We start from the raw sequence: 21,886 nt of genomic DNA, 5'->3' as shown, positions 1-21,886 counted from the left end.
ATCCTATTTAAGTTTCAAAATCAGACTATTTTATGAGGCAGAAACACCCTAGAAATTTCACTGCTGTTTAAGCACCAATATATTTCAACCCAAAATGTCCTTGTCCCTGAGGAATATCTGCTAAATACAAGAATCACTTGGCTACAGGAATTAGTCAGCAACACAAACAGCACTTTCATTGCTAGATGCTTATTGAATATTATTATTCAAGTGTATAAAGATAAGAAATTTTTTCTCATTTTAGAGATCACAGAAATAGGAAAAGGGAAGAAACTAAACACCCCAGTTACCAGAACAGATTTGATTTATATCACTGCTTACTGAATTGTATTTGTCTTTCAGTTTTAGGAACTCCACTAGTTTTAAAATCCCATTAAATCTAAACAATGGTATCTTATGTATTTATAACACTTCAGCTGTGTTCAGAAAACTATTTTTTAAAACTATCACCAAACCAACAGTCTGCATTTAATGAAAATCATTGCAAAGAAGGCTGGAGATCATCTCATCCAATCTTCTGTTGAAAGCCTGGATTTAGATCAGGTTATTGGGGGCCCTGTCAAGCCAAATCTTGAGGTTTTCCAGCAAGGGAGATTTCACTACTTCTCTGGGCAACTTATTTCAAGGGTTAGTTGTTTGCATGGTGATGATGTTTTTTTCTTACCTCCAGGACAGAATTTCTCCTGAAGCAGCTATTCCCATTGCCTCTTCTCCTACCACCATGCAACCTTGGAAAGAGAAAACCTCCACTTTGTCTGCGCCATCTTTGGACATGGGAAGATTGTGATTAATTTTCCCCTTAGCCTTCTCCCCCTGAGGCTGAGAAAGCCAGTTTTGTCAGCCATAGCTCAGACATCAAGTTCTCCCTCCCTTTTAACATCTTCATGGCTCTACTGTGGCTGGCTGGGATGTAATTCATTTCCTTCATTGCAGCTTGTGTTGTCCTGTGTTTTAGGTATGTGACCAAAATAATGCTCATAACACATTAATGTCCTAGCTGTTGTTCAACAGCAGTTTCACAGCTTGAATATTTCTCAATCTGCACCCTCAATGAATAGACTAAGGGTGTGAAACAGTTTGGGAAGGGACAGAAACAGGCAGTCATGCCAAAATACTCCTTTTAAGATGTCACCTTTCCCCCCCCCCAACACCCAAGCACGTAATACTCAATTTTATGAAGAGAATTACACTGACTTTTACATTCTAGTTATCTTACTACTGTTTCTTACTTCTAATTACTCAAATGCAGGGGTCAATTTGTATCAAAACTACAGAATAAGACAATTAAAAGGGAGTTCTTTGTGGAACTCATTTGGATTTTTTTTTATTTTTGAATTACAACTTAGGGCAGAACATGGTTTTCAAAAAGCTATTACATGACTTAGAAGACTTGGTCTCAAAAGGCAATTTAATATTTTGAATCCCTAGGACTGATTTAAATATTAAGTTCTTCCATTTGTGATGAAAATAAATTGGGCTTAGGCACTTGGGGGAACTAACTCTTGGTTTGGAAGTCAGAATGTAAAGGAGCTGGAATAAAAGAAAATCTTATCTTATGTTTCATTCCTCATAACTTCAAAGGTTACCAAACACCATTTTTATTTCCGTAGAAGTTCATTCACCAACAAAAAGGGCAGCTGGTAGAATTGATAGAATGCAACCAAAGAAACACAATCTTTATTCATTTCCCACTTTCTATTTTCCTAAATCTGCATCACATAAAATTAAAACCTTGATGCATTTGGCTCCTGCAGCTTACAGGCAGCTCCCTATAACTAAAGAAGTAAAAGGCAGCCTAGGCTAAAAAGCAGGTCATCTTAATAGACTGTCATAATCTTGCCATTAGGTCATAAACAGCAGATTTGGCTGCTCTACATACAGTGTTTCACCTTCCTATCCATAAGCTGGAGCTCTGGAAAGTTACAGGCATCCAAGCTTTCATCAGTTCGTGTTACTGTGACTGGAGAGATTCCAGTAAAAGAAATTCAGATACCACCTTGGACCAGATGGAGAGAGGCCCTGGAAAGATGCAGAGCTATTACAAAGGATGACTGCAAAGCTAAAGTTCCAAAGGAAACATTTTAGCTTTGTAAATAAATTTTACTAATTTCAGAAATGGAAGCTTCCCAAAGACAGGTGAGAGCACAGCTAGGAAGAAGTGCTCCTGTTTGTGATTTGCTGCTGTTATCTTAAAAAGTAACAGAACACAATGAAAAGATGGTTCCTGAAACTAGGGAACAGACGTATAACAAATTTTATTGCAAGGTGTTCTCAATTGTTTCCCACCAAATCTCAGATCAGGTACATAAACATGATGAAAAACTACAGCTGAATGTGAGATTGACATTATTTGGAGTTCAGATGAGGAAGACTGAGATGGTAGAGGAATCTCAAAATGTGCCAAAACAGCGCTCTGCATCATAATGATCAGGTTTGTAAGTGGCACCTAACTATTTGGCAACAGCCACAAGTTATTTAGCATATGGTCACCAGGGGTTTTAGGATTTTATTGGGATCTGGACAGTGATCATGCCAAAAGCAATGGGTGATTTAGTATAAGGGATGTGGGCAAGAAGGCAGCCTGCTTTTCTAAGAAAAAACCGGATATCCAGGGAACATGGGGTTAACTCCAGCACTATAAATGGGATTGGAAAAAGAGCCTTCTGAAAGAAAGATCAGGACAGGGATTGCAATGGAGCCACACAAGGGAATCATCAGCAAAACAACTTTCATGGAGGAAAAGAAAAAAAAAATAAATAAAACAGGGGCATTTTGAAAACACAGCAGTTAGATCTTTCACTTGCACTGGATTTTCCGAAGGGCTGATTTTTCCAGCTTTTTGGCCCCTTGCAAGAGCTCAAAAGGATCAAAGTAAGATGTTGTGCTGACTCTGGCAGCCATGGTGACAATTGCAGCTGCTTTGAAAGAGGAGAAACTTAAATTGTGTCAGTAAGGAGATCTCCAAAGGTCTCCTTGAACTCTATTAGAAAGCAGGGGAATGGTGTTCATGACACATCAGGTGACTTTAGACCTCAGTGTAGTAATCTATACACAGTTAACAAAGAGCAAACTTCAGCATAAGAATGATTCTCTTCTCAATTTAACTCCCCTGTTCTCATATTAACTTCCCCTGCATGTACAGGTGAGCTCTTGGCAGTGTAATATTAATGTGGCACTACTGCATTGGGTTCAGCATGTGTTACTCTACAGTTTGTAAAAAGTGCTTGTTTTCATTTGCACTAATTCACAAAATTCAGTAATTGGCAATAGGTTGTTTCTAACAGTAGTGCAAATTAGCAAGGTTCCACTTAATTTTCTCTAATTACTGGACTGAAAAGGATGATCGTGTACATTGAGAGATAATTAGCTAAGTGGGTATTAACCGGGGGTTTTGTGTGTGAAAATCTCCAATCATTCAACTAGACACTGACTAAGTCATTTCCTTTTGAGATAGATGTTCCAAATGAACCCCATTAGCTCCCCAAAGCTGCATGGTAACAGCTGGAAATCAGCACAGGCAACACTCAAAGAAAAATGGGCTTGAACAGGAGCAGCTATTCCCTTCTGAATTGGACTGCCTCAGACTAATTGAGAACAACTTCACTGGGCTGACAGAGCCTGTAGTTCCAACATGATAAAAATGATGTTTACACTCCCCAGGGGTACTGAGTAGAAGTCTGCCTTCTTGCATAGGAAACATTAGCAATTGCATCAGTTGTGAAAAACAGCTGCCTGAGCACCCCCTCCCCGCCCAAAAAGACTCACAGAGGCTGTTAGCTCTGAACAGTAAGAACAGCCACACAGTCAAATAGAAAACATGCACAAATGACCAGCACTGGACTAAGCAGCATACGAGCAGGCAATGCTATGGTAACAGAAATCAGATTTAATTGAAAGCAAGCTAAGAAAGAAATAGGGCAATAACCTCTGCCTTTCAATAGCATACATTCCTACTGTAATTGAAATATACACAAAGCAAACACCCCTAAGACATAATATGCTTCAGTAATTTATTTCCAAATCAGGGTCAGGACAGCAGCTAATATTTGTTTCATTTCTGCTGCAAGAACATGTGCCTCAAAGAAAAAAACCTGGTAAGTAAGAGAAGATAGGATATAAAGCAATTGTAAGTCACGTGTTTGCTCTGATCTGCCCTTTCAAATAAAATATCAAGCAGGAAATACATTTCCCCAGTCCTTCCTTTCCTCTCCTAGGTGAAATATCTTTCTATTCCCTTAGACAGACAACATCTCATCACTGCTGTTGTAGCTCATTACCAAGGCAGTAACAACAGGCAGCTCCTCTACCATTTCCACAGCAAACATGAATCAGCCTGGTGAGCACAATGAACCTCGGCCATCAATTCAGTACAGAAAAAGAGTTTGCAGATGAATAATTTACTGCTGTCATCTCAAAGATTACAAAAAGGAAACGGTCTATTTATTTGTAAGGCAACATTATTGATAAATGTCCAGTTTAACCCTGGGATTATATTTGCCAACTTTTTTCCCCTCATAGTGAGGAAATTCCAGTATAAAACTGCATTTAATTAGGTTTTCCTTACAATATTAGTATTTTTAATTTAATAGCAAACTGTCAAAACAAAGGCTATTTACTTGACCTCTTCGGCGCTGAATTTCTGAGAGACTTGTAATAGCATAAGCATACAACTGAAAAAAATAATCTCCAGTAAATCAAATATCCAATAAATGAAGAAGTTCCTAGCTGATATTTTGATTTTAGCCACTTAACTATGATTCCAAGAGAAGGTTTTTGCAGTCAATTTATTGACAGACCCAATGTCTGCATTGCTCCATCCAGCCTCAGAGAGAGATCCAAGACACTGAAGCGTTGTTGTTTAAGTCACTCTGCAATACGAAATACTCAGCTGAATAAATTCACTTAGCTGAGGACCCACAGCAGCAGCTACATTGCATCTAGCTCCCAAGCAGCTACAGATGACTACACGAGACAGAGCAAGTTCCTGACAGTATAAAGCTGTGACTTTATACTGCCAGCTTGTTTCAGCAAAATTATACTATCCTGTGATTTCAGTAAAATTCCAAGCAATTCCCATCATCAGTTGGATTCCATCAAACCCAAAGTTTTGGAGCAAAGAGAAATTAATGAAAAATTAAAACCATGTTACTTTAAAACTAAATATGAGTTTCCTTCAGCATATATTAGAAACAAAGCTGACTATTATTGAAACACACCATTCTAGCCAAAAATCTTCTCTGTTTTAATTACATTAAAGGCAACATTTATAAAATAACATTAAAAATAACTCAGTGGACTAGTATCTTTCAAGCTTATATGATTTACACAGTCAAAAAACATTTTCTAGGAATAAGCTAATAGTTTTTATTTATTTTATATTGTAAGGATTAAAAGTTAAGAAAACTAACTTTCAGTTTATAAGGTTGATTATTTGCCAGTGAAGAAGTCCCCAAAGTACATGAACTCTTAAGTAGTAAAACACAATTTTCTTGCAAGAAGACAGAAATAATGAATCAGAAACACTTAGTCCAAGAATTTATGCTTGCAATAAAGCACTAAACAAGTAAAAATAAATAGAAATGCCTGTTAAAACCATTGTAAAACATCCACTCCTCAACTCATTTGCAGCAGGCCAGGACTTCCTTCAGAAAAGCGTTCAGGTTGCATATCTCTGCTCATCCTATGCTTTGATTTAAAATAAATCCTTCAATACCTATGGTCCACCAGGAAGTTTCTTTCCATTATTTCTGAACAAAAGAAAGCAGCAGAGGTAAAACATTAAACAAAAGAGCTTTTGCTGAGCCCTGTCACCATGCTTCTCAGAACAAGAAGGTTCTATATGGTGCTATAAAATAAGATGATCAGCATAATTTTCCACAGCTTGCTGGTTCAGGACAGCAGATGAGCTTTTCACTAGACTTCTAATGTGTCCCATCTCTTTTCAGTCTTTTTTTTTTCCTTACATTTGACGCCAGTCTCCTGAAAAGCTAAGGTTGGTCTAGTTAACATTCAGTACTCAAACACTGCCTTCTATGTAACCAGGCATCAGATTCTACCCTACTTTACCATTCTTTATCTGAGACAGCCATGACATTTTATACAGCACTAAACAGTAGGCAGAAACAGGCACTTTTAGGGGCACTGTTCATACAACCTTTTAGATATTCTGATCCAGATAATTTTACACCCCAGGCGGCTGAATAATACTACCCTATGGCCTTGGCATCTACAAAAAACAGAGGGGAATTTAAAGTTTTCACCCACTAAGCTCTACCATCAAAACACATATTTGTAACTATAACTTGTTCGGAGCACAGGGGTGATGGCTCCCTGGAGTCCTGCCCTCCACATCCCCATCCCTCAGCTGCTCACACACTGAGCCCTGCCACCTCTGCTGCTGTGCACTGCTGACAGCCTTCCAGGGCAGCAGCTCCATTTTTCATTGGGATCACTCATTTCAAAATATTCCAGCTCCTGCACGCTCAATTCACATCTTGTCACAAGAATTTGTCAGGTTAGATTGCAAAGCAGAACTAACACAAGCAAAGGCCAAAAGCAAGAGCTGGGCTTTAGGCTGTAAAATAGGATGAGAGATTGGAAAAGATGGAACTAAACTGAAAGAGCTAAATTTAAAAGGATGGAAAAGTAAGAGAAGCTTCTGTTGCAGAAGCTGACAGAGAAAACAGCAGTATCAAAAAACTCCAGTGTTCAGTTTAGTCCAAGAGGAGTGACCACGGGCTCAGGCTGGTGGCAAAGGCCACCATGCTCACAAGCCATAGTACTTACAATGTAAGGATACACATGCCCATGATGCACCAGAAAGCCACAACTCAAGTCAAATACAACATTATTTGATTTTTTTTTATTCTCCTCTTATACAGATCAAAGCATTTTCCTTTGATCAGAACAAGCAACATAACCTATTTCCCATTTATCTCAAATGGTGCTGCACCGTGTGCCCACCCTGGCTCTGTGCTGGGTGTTTGCATTCCAGCTTTATCACCCAGGCACTGGAGCATCCTGTCCTCAACACACATCCCTCTTACTCCCTTCTTAACAGGAGTGAGCAGCCTGGACCTTTCTTCTGACCATGTTTACACATTTAAGTTCATATCAACAATTATATGACTGATAAATATACTACACTATGAAAAATGTATCCTACACTGGAAAAATATATGTGTAGCTTCATTCACATATACATTTCCCAAAGCTTTAAAGCAATTCAACTATATTTCCTGAAAAAAATTTAAAACAAGAAATTTATGCTTCATTTTACTCAGTAAAATTATTTTAAGTAGAATTCAATATTTTTAATTCACCAGATATTAGAAAATAACATATTAAATGTGGATATATTTATATAGAAGTGCTTACATTTTAAACTAACCCCAACTGTAAGTACAAAATAAATTTTTGTCATTGCTAGCAGTAAGTGACAAATTTTTTGGCCTCTTTTCCCTTCTTTTTTTTTTATTAAAACATCCTATGCATTTCATCCCTCAGAATTTTGAGTCTAGTAAACTACAGGAAAAAAAATAAACCTTTGCTACAAGGAGTTTCTAACATCAAATCCTTGCCCCCTCCCCCTGAAATGTTTCCACCAAATACCTTCAAAGTTCTAACATTTGGTGCAATTAAAGCATTTAGTATTTTCTTCCACTTGCTTTATTTTGAGCTAGGTTAAACATTATACTAATCCTGCTCTTTTTCCTTTCTCCTTTTTTCCTGACCCTTTCACTTGAAAGCCCATCAACATAATCTCCTGCAAGCATAGCACTACCTGACAAACTATCACCCCGAATAGACCTCAATCCATCCTGCAAGGCAGCAGTTACAAGAAATCATTGAACTCTGAATGGTCCCTGCACCATCTGAGAATAAATCAGGAGGACAATATATTTCTTGGATCTAAAACAGCCCCATCAATAAGTAACCCAAGCATCAGGAAAATGACCAACTAAAATGCTGACGAACGCTCGTGGCCTTTTATTGGGGTCAAGGGGTAGGACTGCCCAGGATCCCTCCTGCCTTTCTTCTTCATCCAAATACTCTGAAAGGCCTAATACTATGCAATTTTAGATTCATGTGTTGTTTTAGCATTGTACCATCAGGCAAGCCAAGGCAAATTTCTCCTTTCTCCTTCTCACAGTCACACTCAGTATATTACAAATCCACCAAGGCCACAGAGCTCAGGCCACAGACGGGTCAGAAATTATGAAGAACTGAAAAACAGAGAGAGACAGGCAGAGAGAAATATCCTCAAAGCGTCAAAGTGCAAAGAGTATCTTTTGCTGGAGCAGACAAAGGCCATCTGCAGCTATTCAAATGTCCCAGAATATTACATTTTTACATTTTGTTGGGAAATATGGGGAATGACAAAGAAATTGTTTATTCGGTTTTTAATTTCTCTGTTAAGGCTAAAGCTCTTTTCATAGCTTCATTTGCTTAAAGCTTCTGCTTTGTAAGACTTCTAATTAGGAGAACGTGACACTCTCACCAGGCTTGGATTTCTCCTATTAAGCAGCTTTGCTGGTCATTTTGTAAAGGCCACCTCCAGAACAAATGCTGACCGAAAACAGAATTAATAATGGATTTAAAGGATACTACTCAGTAGCCAATGCACACAATGGGGAACAGCTGTTTTACACAAAGTAAAAATAAGCATCTGGATTGACTTCTTTGTTATACTCAAAAAAAAAGATAAAGAAATCCAGCCACTCTCAACTTTAGCAGTTACAAATAACTGCTAAACAAAGTGCATACTTAAAAAAGCTCTGCAAAAGCAGACTTAAATCACAGCTAATCACGCAGGAGAAGCGTATAGGTAAATCCGTATTCTCCTTTTTTCTCAATATAGATCTAAAGAGTGGATGCACTCTAATGAAAAAAATAACTGCATCAAATAAGAATAAACATAATCATGGTCATGGAAATTCTCTAATTCTACACTCCCATCACATACAAATATGTAACAAGTTTATTGGATAAATATTCAGCTAGTGGACAAACTAACAATGTATTTGAGGCAATTTCCAGAGGTATGCTAGTAAAGGATTTACTCTCTCAATCTACTGGTAAACTTAAATATATGTTAAAACTTTCAATTTGCTTTCTCCTTTGAAAGGGAATTAAGGATATCTGCCAAACCATGCAACACTGTGAGCCATGATCCCTCTCCAGAATCTCTCAAACTACAAAACTGACACAGAATCATGGAATCATTAAGGCTGGTTAAGATCACTAAGATTATCGAGTGCCTTAGGTTGCAAACACAAGATATGGCCAGGGGTGTGTATTCTATTGCCATCTGTTGGAGGTGGGGCAGTTACCTTCTATTAATTGGGCCACCTGTTAAAGCCAGGTGGGGCAGTTTTCTTTATCTCTTCCATGACCCAGCCTCCCTCTGAGGAGATATCTTCTGTTAATGGGCCACTGCATCTCAGGGCATGACTGATAAATTTACATCATCCCATTGTGAGATGCTCCACCCAAGGGGAGGAGCCAAGCATTCCTACCTGGATATAGTCTGAGCTTTGGAACACCATGGACAGCCTTTCCCACTGGATTCCCAGAGAAGCAGCTTTCTTTTCCACTGGATTCCCAGAGAAAGACCAGGCCCATCTACACCACCACTGGATCTTCAGAGGAAAACTATACCCTTCTACAGGATCACTACTTCCACAGAACCACATCTGTCACTGCAGGAAAACTGCAGCCACTATTTAATGGGACTGGTACTAATAGCCTGACCAACAGGGTGTCAGGTCATATTCTGACTCTATCAGTGTTGTTTTGTATTACTGCTTTTTTTTTTTCCTAATAAAGACCTTTCCTAATAAAGACCTTTTAATCCTACTCCTACTTTGCCTGAGAGCCCCTTAATTTCAAAATGATAATAACTTGGAGGGAGGGTTTTTACATTTTCCATTTCAAGAGAGACTCCTGCCTTCCATAGCAGACACCTGTCTTTTCAAACCAAGACATCGAGTCCAATCTTTGATAAAACACCACGAAGCCAACTAGACCAAAGCACAAAGTGCCACATCCAGTTATTTCTTGAACACTTCCAGGGATGGTGATTCCACCACTTCCCTTGGCAGCCCATTCCAATGCTTAACCACCCTTTCAGCAAAGAAATTCTTCATGACATGTTGAGCTTGTAGCATCAGCACAAAAAAAAAACCCTCTGATCTCTAAAGAGTGAAAGTGGCCCAACTTTGTAGAAAATTAACTGAAGTAAGAGACCAAATTCAAGACATTTTCAGAGAACCAATAAAATTAGGTTGTTTATCATACTCTTTCAGCATTTAAGGCCATAAGACTAAGGACAAGAAAAAAATTAGAGGAAAAATTAACATTGCCTCTATAAATTCTCTGTACAGAACCTCTGAAGTTTCTTAAGATATTAGCACATATGAACACAAAAATTGGTCTCCTTACAACAAGATGGCTAACTAGCTTCATTCCTTGGTAAGAAACAGGTCAGTACTTCTGAAAAGATATGAGCTTAAAATAAGGAACTAAGTGGAAATCATTTCATTGGATTGGAAATCCAATGCTTTGATGTACAATTCAGTCTTATAATCTCACACTGGAAAAAAGTTGGGTTGTTGCTCTGGATGAAAGTGTATTAACAAAAATAATCATATGCCACTTTCAAACTATTAAATATGCCAGCCACTACAATTTGATGGGGGGTGGAAGAAAAGATAATTCATCCCAGCCATTACACAAATGGAAGTGTAAGGCAAAGACTAATAACTTTCTGGAGGAAGACATTAGCAACATCAAGAAAGTAAAACAAGTTCTCCTAATACAGTACACTGACTAAATCCATATTCCTGAAAATTTCATTTTTGATATCCCAGAGTGCGTAAGTAAAGGCATGCTTCTTAGCTGTCTTTCCTTTTAATGATGAAATGAACAATACTCCACACAAATCAGACCAGTCACCTACTGAAATAAGTTTCCTCTTGCTGATCACAAGTACTGCCAGTTTTTGTAAAAAAACAGCAGTGTCAGCAACAGGAAGCAGGACTACATAGACCCCCCTTTGAGTCAATGTGGCAGCCTAAATATGCAGATCTGAAACCTAGAAAGGAAAGAAAGAATGATGTGATCTCATTTTCTGGCTTTGGCAGACTTTCTCAGTACAAACACTCTGCTAAGCAGGACAGGGGACAAGGGGACAAACGCAGTACTGACAGCCTTGATACCGGACGCTGCTGGGTGTGTTCCACAGCTATTCCCAAGGCACAACCTGGCACAGCTCAGTGTCTGCCTCAGAGGAGGGAACACTCCTGAAGGGCAGCAAGGACATACCTGCACCAGTTTTGCTCCTCTTGACCTGACCAGTCACTGCACACAACCCAGAGGACACTGACCCCACAAACTCCCGATTACAATCACATTTCACGCATACTCAGTTTCATGCTTCTCAAATGCCACTCTGATGGGCTTCTTAGACACCATCTTAAAGACTATGAAATGGGGAAAAAAAAAAAAAAAAAACATTTATTATAGGGGAAGAAGCCATGCACAGTGTGGACATGAACCAGTACACTCTATTCATCTTTGGGATCAGGAATTCCTTCCTGATACTCTTGTATTCTACAGTACAGGTATGTCCTCAGCATCTGATTGCAATCCCTGGATGCCCCATTTATTATGACAATTGTTCTGTTCTCAGTCTTTATTTTAAATACTTTAAAACTGAACACATTTTTCCTTCATGTGAGTTGAAATTCTGTGCAGTAATCCAACAAAAACATAACTAAAAAGAATCACAGCATCCAATTACCTGCAACACAGCTGCAAGCAATGGAACTTAAAAATCTAGTTCCAAAAATAAAAACCAGAAAGAACCTCAAGAGAATCTGTAGAGAAACTTGACATGAAAAAGAACATACACATTTTCCATTCCTCCTCATCTAGACCAAAAAGGACACTTTTTTAAGATTTTAATATTTTTTTAATATTTAAATAGTAGAAATTCTGATATCTCAATTTATTTGCTCCTCTAAATGTTGTATTAGTTATAGTAGTGCTGATGCAGTTAAGAATTCCACAACTCAATTCACAAGTAACAGCTATGAATCCTGTGGCTATCTTTTGTTCCCTTTCTATTACTTCTGACTGTACAAGTAAAAGTAGTGGGAATCTTTTTTTGATTTTACTGATCCTAAGATCTTCTGTTAAGGATGTCCTACTTGGCCATTGATTCAATATCATAAGAAAGTCTACAAAAATGAGTTTGCCCACAATTATTATCAATAAATCATGACCACTCTGCCCTCATCCTACCACAAAAATTACTATTTTTTTGTACTATATTACTGTCTATTTCATGGACATGGATTACCCCTTCACTTTTTACAGTTAAATGTTATGTACATCTGAAATGCTCATGTGAAAAAAATTTAATATGGGCTTGTTTTTTTTTTTGCATTAGCATATATTAGAAAAATTAATCTAATTATATTAAAATATTTTGCTTCTTCTGAGTCTTAGCAGTGGAAGATGCAATTTTTCTCCTGTGACTGTGTACTTTATAGATTTCCTAACCTTTTAGCTAGCAGGAAGTTTGTGCTGCTTGCTTCCAAGACTCTGCATTGCGCAGATACTATTGCGCTTCCTTAAATGCAGTTCTGTTCTGGTTTTCTCTTATTAAATTACACAAGATTTTCACATCACTGTGTTTAATAACAACAGGCAAGCACTAATGCAAAAAAAAAAAATAAAGTCACACTTTTACTTTTGTATCATCAAATCAACAGTGAAAAGCTGATAGGTTACCATTTTCTATAGATGCTCACGTGCAAGTCTGTCTAAAGTTTCTTCTGAATGTTGGGCAAGTATTTATCTTTGCTTTGTAATGTGCTCCTTACATTGTTATCTTTGCACATCTTTTTTCAGAGAAATGAGTAAGTACAAAAAGAGTAGTCTGAAGCACTTGTTTTGCTAAGGTACTCAAAATAACAGATAGACAGATACACATGATAACATAGGTTTAGAAAAAAGAAAAAGAATTTACTGCTTTTATCTACACAAGCTTAACTTACTTGTTATCAAGGTGTGATGTGACCCAAAAACAAAACAGGGGAAAGAACAGCCAATATCATAAGAAAAATCATTATTTTTATAAACAAGTAAAACAAAACAAACAAACAAACAAAAACCCTATTACGTAAACTCCTTTACACAATTAATACTACTTCCTACACTGATCAGTACATTACCGCTGGAAGTCAGTATAAAATTCTGTATAATAATATAGGCTAATTATATTAGATTAATTTTTTAAATGAGGATATGCAGTCAGTACCAGGAATCAGATTTAATACTTCAGTATTAACAACTTAAAGCTAAGGCAAACAACTCTTCTGCTTCAGAAAGTAGCCCATACCCATATCTTATGTCCCGATAGAAGATTTTTATTTTCAGATATGAAATCAAAGAATTTAAAGGTGCTACAAATGTGTCAATAATGCAAAAATGTATTCCACAGAGAAACTCCCCCTCTGCTGTACAACCTGTTTATCTATCACTACTACACCCTGTTTGGTGTCTTTGCCTCATGTTCTGGTGTCTCCCAACCACAGAGTTACAACATGCTTATCTCCCCATGCTGGTTCAGCATCTGTGACAGCAAAGAGCAGCAGACAGGAGAAGAGAGGAGTGGAAGCAGTACAGTCATATTCTGAATCTTCCAGCCTAAGTAAATGCAAGGGGGAAAAAACCAACCAAACAATAAAAACAATGAAACCTTAACAGTGTAGATACATGGTGTCACAGGAACAGGAGCCAGTCCATTGCAGACAGGATGCAGACAAAATCCCTCACATACTTGGCAAGATAAAAATCAGAAGAGGTGACAACCATTTTCCCAGAAAAGTGAAATTCATTCTGCCTCCTGCTCTCCTCTGGAGCTTTGTATTATTCACATAAAGAATGATTTTCATGCCTTTGATTCACACAGATAAAAAAAGCCATTTAAATAATCTTCAGAGGGAAAGTAGGAACAAACCAGTATTAGTAGGTGAGCATGATTTACAAAATACTACTGTGAAGGAGGGAGCAGGGCAGAGCTTTCTGCAGGCAGTTTGGGTTTATTTTATTGCATCAACCCAATCAACATCTCCAGGCCTTGTCACTCACAAATAACAGCAAGATGATGGCTGAGAAGCCTGCACTCTCCTGGATCTGTCATCCCTCTCCTCATACACATATGGTGGACTGGGTTCAGATCCTCAGATAACCAGAGGAATATATAAATAATCAGCTCCTGATGGCCATCTGGAAAAGTCCCATATTTAAAATATGTTCCAGGATCTTCTTACAAAATCACCCATAAAGGTATAAGAAAGTCTCTCTGCTTGCCATATCATACTGCTTCCTCGTTTTCTGAGGAAAACCATATTCCTTCCTCCTTTTCTGAAAGAGCATATTTTTACCTCTGTCTCTAGCTCCAAAATCTGCTTTCTCCATGACTTCTCCAATGAGCTCACTCAGGGTACCCCAGGAAATCCATCCAATGTCTGCTTTAGTAATCCATACAGCAGTCCATTCTCCTATGGCATTCACTGTGGCAGTTCATTCCAAAGACTTCATAAAAGAGGTGCATATAAACTAAAAAGGCTTTTTTAACAAATCAAGCTAATAAAAATAATCTGCCTGGAAGTTTGCTAACGTTTTTGAAACAGAGAAGAAAGAGAAAAAGGCAAGAAGATGAGATAAATGGTTGAGAGGAACCTGAGGAAGGACAGGGCAGAGACAAATCACTGAATATGAAGAGTTCATATTTAGTGAGAAGAAAAACTGCAAGTATGTTTCTTCCTAAAGAAACACAGATACTCTTTCAATTATCCAAGTTCCTATAAGGGAAATACAATAAATCCTCAAGAAGCACTTGGAGTTTCCAAGGACAGCAGCCTCAGGGTGCATCACCAGGACAAGAAGAAAGCAGGACAAGACCCATGATTTTGTATCAAATTCCCTATGAGTTACTGGAAAGTACATTTCCTCAGAAAATGCTGGAGTAGAACACACCTTAAACATCAGCCCTCTCTTTGATCTGACACTTTGATATTTTTCCTGCCAAGAACTGCTGCAGATGATCTCTGTTTCTTTTTGCAAGTTCAATGGGAGTGGCAGCTTTTGATGTACACAGCATTGTCACAGATGAGGACTAAAGGCCATGGAGCAATTTACACTGTTATAAAGTTAGAGAGATCAGTAGTAAGGTACATGAAGGAAATTCCCAAGTAAACAAAGCTGAGATGCCCATATCAGTAACTTATGTAGTTGAGTTTATTTAAGAGAAGCATGTGGAAAGTATCCATTGCATACTATGGAGCAAGAGAATGCACTAATTCACCAAAAAGACAGGGATTTTTCATCAGAGAGGCATAAAGAAAAATCTTGTTTGAGACATTGGATCTCTGTCTCTACTCTTTACTTAGAGGATGAAAGACCTCCAAACTCATTTTTCTCCTGTCAGAAGGCATACTGGAGTTCTCCAGAATGGAAAACAAACACAGCCTCTCCAAAATGCATTTTTATCTCCTTCCAACTACAGAGCTGAATGAAAGCCCATGGCAGCAAAATCCTAAAGGGGGGAAAAGCTCTGATATTATATAAAATAGAGGAACAGAATTCTCTGAAAAGTTTTAAATGCTGTCCTTTGACTTCTTAACAATGTAATTTTTCAACTGTTCCAAAGAGCTATCCATTTTCTATTGACTCCACCAGAAAACAGTATTTTGTTTTGTTAGTTTTGTTCTTGTCGTGTTATGTCAACATGACACCCTGGCACCTAATGCTGACCTTAATGGATTCTTGACCAAGGACCCAGCACTGCAACTTAAAACACTGTCAATTGCTGCTCAAATGAAAATAAAAACAACAGATTTACAAAAACATGTATTTTAGCTTACACAATATTTAATGGTGTTTCCTTTACCAATTTGTCATGTTTTGCTGAGCAAAATAGAGAGTAGTTCTAAAGCTACAGATTTTGAAAAAATACTTGGGAGTCCTGCAGTTAAACACAGGGTTGTGCCTCTTCAGAACTAAAAGCATTAAAGAAGTTTACTTAGAAACAGCTATTACTTTAGAAAAGCAATTCTCCTTATTCAGTAGTCAACATAAGTTTTACATTGCCTAACAAGGAATTTGCTCAGTCCCAAATTGTCAAATGCATTGGCAGGAGGCTCAAGCAGCTCTGATGAATACTGGAAGGGAGTAATAATGTGGTGCTATTCAGCCAAGTTTGGTTTCATATGAAAGGCTTTTCTTGAACCATGCACTCATTTTTTTCTACTGCACAGGACTGAAATAGAATGAGACCTGAACAATGCCAAATTATATCCCATGTATTTTCTTTTGGGTGGGAGTCTTAACTTTTCCTGAAAAGACAGGATAGGGCTGATTGAGGATAGCAGTTCCTCTCAAGGCAGGTCCTTATACTCTTCAAAGTATTACAGAAAGTATTCAGAATTTACAGTCATATTTTAGGACAAGATCTAAATTGGATAAGGAAAAGTACCTGGAATCTTTATGCCAGCACTGAAATGATTCACAGGTTAGGCTACTTAGCACAGTCTAGATGTAAATCAACAGCCAGGAAGCAAATGATGATCAAAACCATTATGGCTTTCCTCCAAGTAGGCAATTTTTTGCTCTTATAATTCAGATCTGCAAGTCTTCTGCTGAGTAGTAATATTGCAAAAAAGGCACACTGAAAAAATTAAGGGTTTCTGTCCATTTCTAAGTTTTGAGTAAATTCTTATCTAACATTTTATTACAGTCCATTGTGAACAGTTGCAGCAATTTTATTCATAGGCAAACTCCAAGTCTCTTGCTAATACTGCTTACCCAGCATCCTAGAATGCTAAGTTCTCAGTTTCAAAATAAAGAATAAAAAAAAAAGTTTCTTTATGCTTCCATAGTGCTACAGAGGCATGTTTGAAACAAGTTAGGGAAAACCACTTCTCCTATATCCTCTGTAAAATGCAGTAACATTTTATTATTCTACTAAATCCCAACATTTTCTGTCAAACCCCTAAAAAACAGTGGGCTGAGAACTTATATTCTTTTTGAAAGACCTGTAAAAAGTACTGGGTTTAAGTTCCTCTTAGTGACACAACAGTAACTCTGGTACATAGAACCACTGAATTACAATAAAATTAACCAGACTCTAATCTGAAATCCACTCAAGTCAAGAAGAGACAGAGTGCACAAATTGTCCTCTTTCTAGATGGCAGAACTTCAGCATGACGTTATTTCTCTATGTTTTATAATCAATAACCATAATGGCAAAAAGTAAAGAACTTTTAAGATTGTACACCATGCTAAATATGTCCTACTTTTCTATTTAGCACTCCTTCAATTTTACCCACCAACCTATAAAGACCTTCCAAAAAAGAAAGGTCTTGTTGTCTACTATCTGGGTTTTGCTACAGTTTTTTATGACAATGACAATGATAGCTATGAATTTATAACGAGAGATCACAACTAAAATACCGTAGATTAAAAAACAACAGAATTTTCATAAAATAAAATGCAATCAAATATTATCAACTATCTTACACAGGACAACTGCCAGCATTACATAATTTAAAATAGTATAAACTGACACTGGAGAGTGGGGGAGAGGAGGGCTTTTCAGATATACATGAATTAATATCAATCATAACTTTATATTATGGTGGATAGCCAGCAACTAGCTTACAGACTGCCTCATAAATTAATTGACAGAGGCCATAAGAGATCAGTAAACTCTTCAAGATTATTCAGTCACTTCATTTTTGATAAATATTAAAGGCTTCTAAATATCTGCTAAATATCTGCTAATGACAAATTCATTGTTTGTTAATCTCACATTATTTTAAGTTTAATGCAAGCTAACAACGGTAATTTGTCAAAGGAAAATGAACCCTTTGAGTTAAGCTGTATCACTTCTAACATTAAAAACTATTTAGATGCTTCATGTACTGATGAAAATGAAGGATTCCAGTGATGTCAATGGACTTACAATTGCATGGTAATTAGTATAAGCAAGAACAAAAATAAAACCTTGAGTTTTGCGGTATTATACCAACTGACAAATTTTTTATAATTACACTGCAGTGCTATTATGTATGTACACAGAAATACTACTACTACTTTGAAAAACTATAAAGAAGAAGACTGACCATCTAATATTAACAAGACAAAAGAATTTTTTATTTACCTGACTTTGCAATTCACTTTGTTGCTTCAGGCGAAGATTTTCTGGTGTATCAGCCACTGTAGTGAAGGACTGCTTTGGGTAATGTCTAGAAGAAAAAGAAGTACAAAGCCAAACAATAAATATTTGCACATGCTAGAAAGCCAAATGCATCCCAGGACTCTTTCCTACAGTGTTACAGAATCCTTTCAAAGTTTGCTATGAATTAAAAGTACTTTACAATATTGTGTCAGACGTGCCTTACAGAAACAACATAAAGGAGTTCCTGCAATGAGTCTAAATCCCACCCATTCATCCTGCCCACTGACTTCAGAGATCAATCAGCAAAAAATTTGCTTTCAATAGAGTGATCAAAACTATGTTTAACTGCATTGTCTTGGTATAGCCATGTGCTGGACAAAGACTAAACTAAAAGCCCTTAAAATGAAATTGTTTTACAGAAACCAATGCTACATAAGAGAGCACAGCTGGAGTACCACAGGGTCTTTAATCCTTTAGTGTAGGAACCAGAATGACCAAGGCAGGTACTTTCTGGGGAGGGGAAAGTCAAGTGCTTTAACAGTAAATACGTCAATACAGTACTTTAATATCCAGTACCAAAGGCTGTGGTGTCTCAGAACTGCAATGCATCAGGCATCTCTCTTTCCATTTGAAATTTTACACCTTTACAATATGTTCCTACTATTTGCTTTGGCATTTTATGGTAACATGCTCTATGGGAGCCTGCTTCAGCAGCAAGGTTGGACTAGAGGGCCTTTGGTGATCTCTCCCAGTTCTAATCATTTTGTGATTCTGTGAACTGTAGCAGTCAAAGCCTCCTCATTTACAGAACTACTATTTATTAATTTTCATGGATTTATCCTGTAATTTTGCAGTCAAACAAGAAGTTCTCTAATAGGAAAGGCCACAAAAAGAAGCAAATAACAAAATGAAACAGCACATCCCAAAATAATATTATGAGCCAGAAACACTGTGAGGAAACTAATTCTTACTAATTACTTTCCATCATCTTCAGTCTGAAACTAAAATGTTCACGTTACTATCATGTGAGGCACTCACATCTTCAGTTACCATTCACAGCTTCCCATGTCTGCCAGCTCCCCCATTTGTGCCTCCAACATTTCAGAGTACAAAACAACAGGCACAGTGTTACAAACACAATAACAACTGCCATACAAGTTCCACAGAGTAAGCAGTAAGTGTCTGAAGTTTAATACTGCGTATCAGAGGATATACAGTATTAAATATTTCCATGTTCAAACTCCAGGCCATCTCTAGAGTGTTCTTTCAGCAGCTAGCTGTATGTTGTTCTATGATTCCATCATAAAATTTCTGTTCTGTCTAAACATGATACATATTTTCTTTCCAAATTGTATTTTGTAAGTAAGTTTTCTCTATACAAGTTCTATTTCCATGAAGTGTATGGTTTCAGTAAAAAAATATATATATCTGAAAAAATGAAACAAGCATAAAAATTAAGAAGGATTTCTGCTTTTATCCAAAAGCTGAATGTTTCCCCCTCAGAAATGCAAAATCAATAATTGATGAAAAATGCCGCCTTGACTTCATACAGTTGACTGCTCCAGGCCTGATTCCTTCATCAGATGACATCTTGCATTGCCAGACTTCTACAGCACAGCACAATTGAGTAGACTCCTGCACCAAGAGGCTGTGGAACATCACTTCATTTAGGGTGTCATTACACAGGGAAAACAGGGGAGAAATACAGAACAACCTAGGGATTTCAGGCTCTCAAGGGCTAATAACTGTATAGAAAGAGCAAAAAATTAAGCACCTTGATGAAAGCAAGCTTTTCCTCACAGAAATGTAAGAACTATCCAAGACTGGGTACTAGCAGATGGACAAACATGCTGCTCTAAGTTTATGTCAGCCACTTGTCTCAGAGAGCTCATGTCACTGAAAACTAGAAAGCAAAATTTCTAGGCATGACACCCTTCAGAATATTCATTTGGAGTTACAGCCAAGTCCTCCCAAAGTCCCACCCAAGATGGAGCTCTGGCCAGAGAGAGCACTGAGTTCTGCATCTGCTGCCGCCCCTTCCCTCCTTTTCAAACCAGGGGCTCCCCCACCACCACCCTCAGAGCCAGCCTAGGGCAAAACAGCTCAGCCCCAGCTCCAGCAACACACAGGCAGGAGAACCAGGCTCTGCACGAGGCAGATGGTGCCAGCATTGTGTAATACCTTGGGACAAGGAAGATATTTCCAGAAGGGCTTCTCTTTTTTTTTCTTTATTTCATTTTTTCTATCTCACACTTCATTCTTCTGTATAGAGGCAAAAAAAACAAATGCCAGACTGGCCACAAGGAGGGTCATAAGCCCTTTTTGGAAAGCAGCAATGAGCAGATGGGGAAGGCAACAAGCCACCTCACAGCCAGGGCTTGCTGATGCCCAAGGAAGATTGTAGCAATGGTGTACAATTCACATCTCAGTGCATAGCAGCCCTTCCACATAGCAGCCATGAGATATCCATGGATAGCTCCTGTAGATGACAAAATCCCTATCCCTAAAAAAATATAATCTGCCATACATGCAATTAAAATATTACATTATGCACATGCTGAATGCTGAGAGCATAAACTTTCATTGCACTGCTTTACACCATGGTTACATATCACGATTCTGGTAGTATAATCACAGTAATCACATGTATTCATCCTTTTTAACATGGAGAACACAGAGTGCAGCCAGCTCAGACAGGGTTTTTGGGTTTTTGGCCTGGTCCCCTTGGGAATTGCGTGGACAACACTGAGGCAAGTGTGTGAGCCACAGCCCCCAGGGAGCCTGTTAGCAACAGCAGCAGAGAACTGCAAACCCAGGCTCCCAAATTAAACATCTCTATTCTGGAGATAAAAACATACACCCTGTCCCTACCATTCACCAGCTCTTACTTCTGATCATTTGCAAAAAAAATGCTTTCTTCCAAAACTAGTATTCAGAAGCTCAGGGATATTTCAACATTCCAAGCAAACCACTTCAGAACCAATGCATCTAAGATCACTATTTATTTCAGAAGCACTAGCTCCATACTTCAAGTAAAAAAGGTATGCTCAGTCTAGAAGAAGCAGTGCTTTAAAATGCTTGAAAATACTATGTAAACTGATTTTATCAATGAAAAGCATTTACACTTGACTATGGAAGAAAACAATACACATGACAAGTGAACAAAACTGCTGAAATTTAAATTGGTCTTTAAACTGATCATCTAAACCATTTATCAAAATGTAAACCATTTATCAAAATGTATTACAGAGGTTAAAATGAGAATCATTTAGCAAAATTAAATTAGCAGTGCATTCTACTATGGGTTGTCATTTTAACCACAGCTGATTTATGAAACCACTCACATGGTATTTCAAACCAGAAAGACATGGGTTTAGCTACATCCCTTCTAATTTATGGAAATTCTTGCCTCAAATGCATTAAAAAGACTAGTGTTAAATTTAAATCCTATCTTCAGCTTTCCGCATTTGTTTTAAGCTTACTGATACCATGTCTTCAGGATAATTACCAGTATTTAAAATATTAAATTATGTGAAAACTATCAAAGATACATTGTACCATTGGTTACTTTTGTCTGAAATAGAAGGCTGAAACACAAGTGTTAAAATTCAATAATCTGCTTCTTTAACTACC

At 37.7% G+C, this 21,886-nt stretch overlaps 1 protein-coding gene across 2 annotated transcripts in view; it reads right to left on the bottom strand.

Annotated features, from left to right (window-relative positions):
• Nucleotides 1–21,886, bottom strand: part of LOC136558113 (LIM zinc-binding domain-containing Nebulette) — a 244,577-nt gene that overhangs the window by 156,184 nt on the left and 66,507 nt on the right. For both annotated transcript variants that reach the window (XM_066552426.1, XM_066552419.1), the window contains exon 3: nt 18,236–18,320. In XM_066552426.1, coding sequence (XP_066408523.1) covers nt 18,236–18,320 — 85 coding nt within the window. The remainder of the gene's footprint in view (nt 1–18,235; nt 18,321–21,886) is intronic.

The sequence above is a fragment of the Molothrus aeneus genome, chromosome 1, assembly GCF_037042795.1.
Source record: "Molothrus aeneus isolate 106 chromosome 1, BPBGC_Maene_1.0, whole genome shotgun sequence".
In the NCBI taxonomy this organism is placed as follows: domain Eukaryota; kingdom Metazoa; phylum Chordata; class Aves; order Passeriformes; family Icteridae; genus Molothrus; species Molothrus aeneus.
This window is presented reverse-complemented; position numbering and strand designations above follow the sequence as displayed.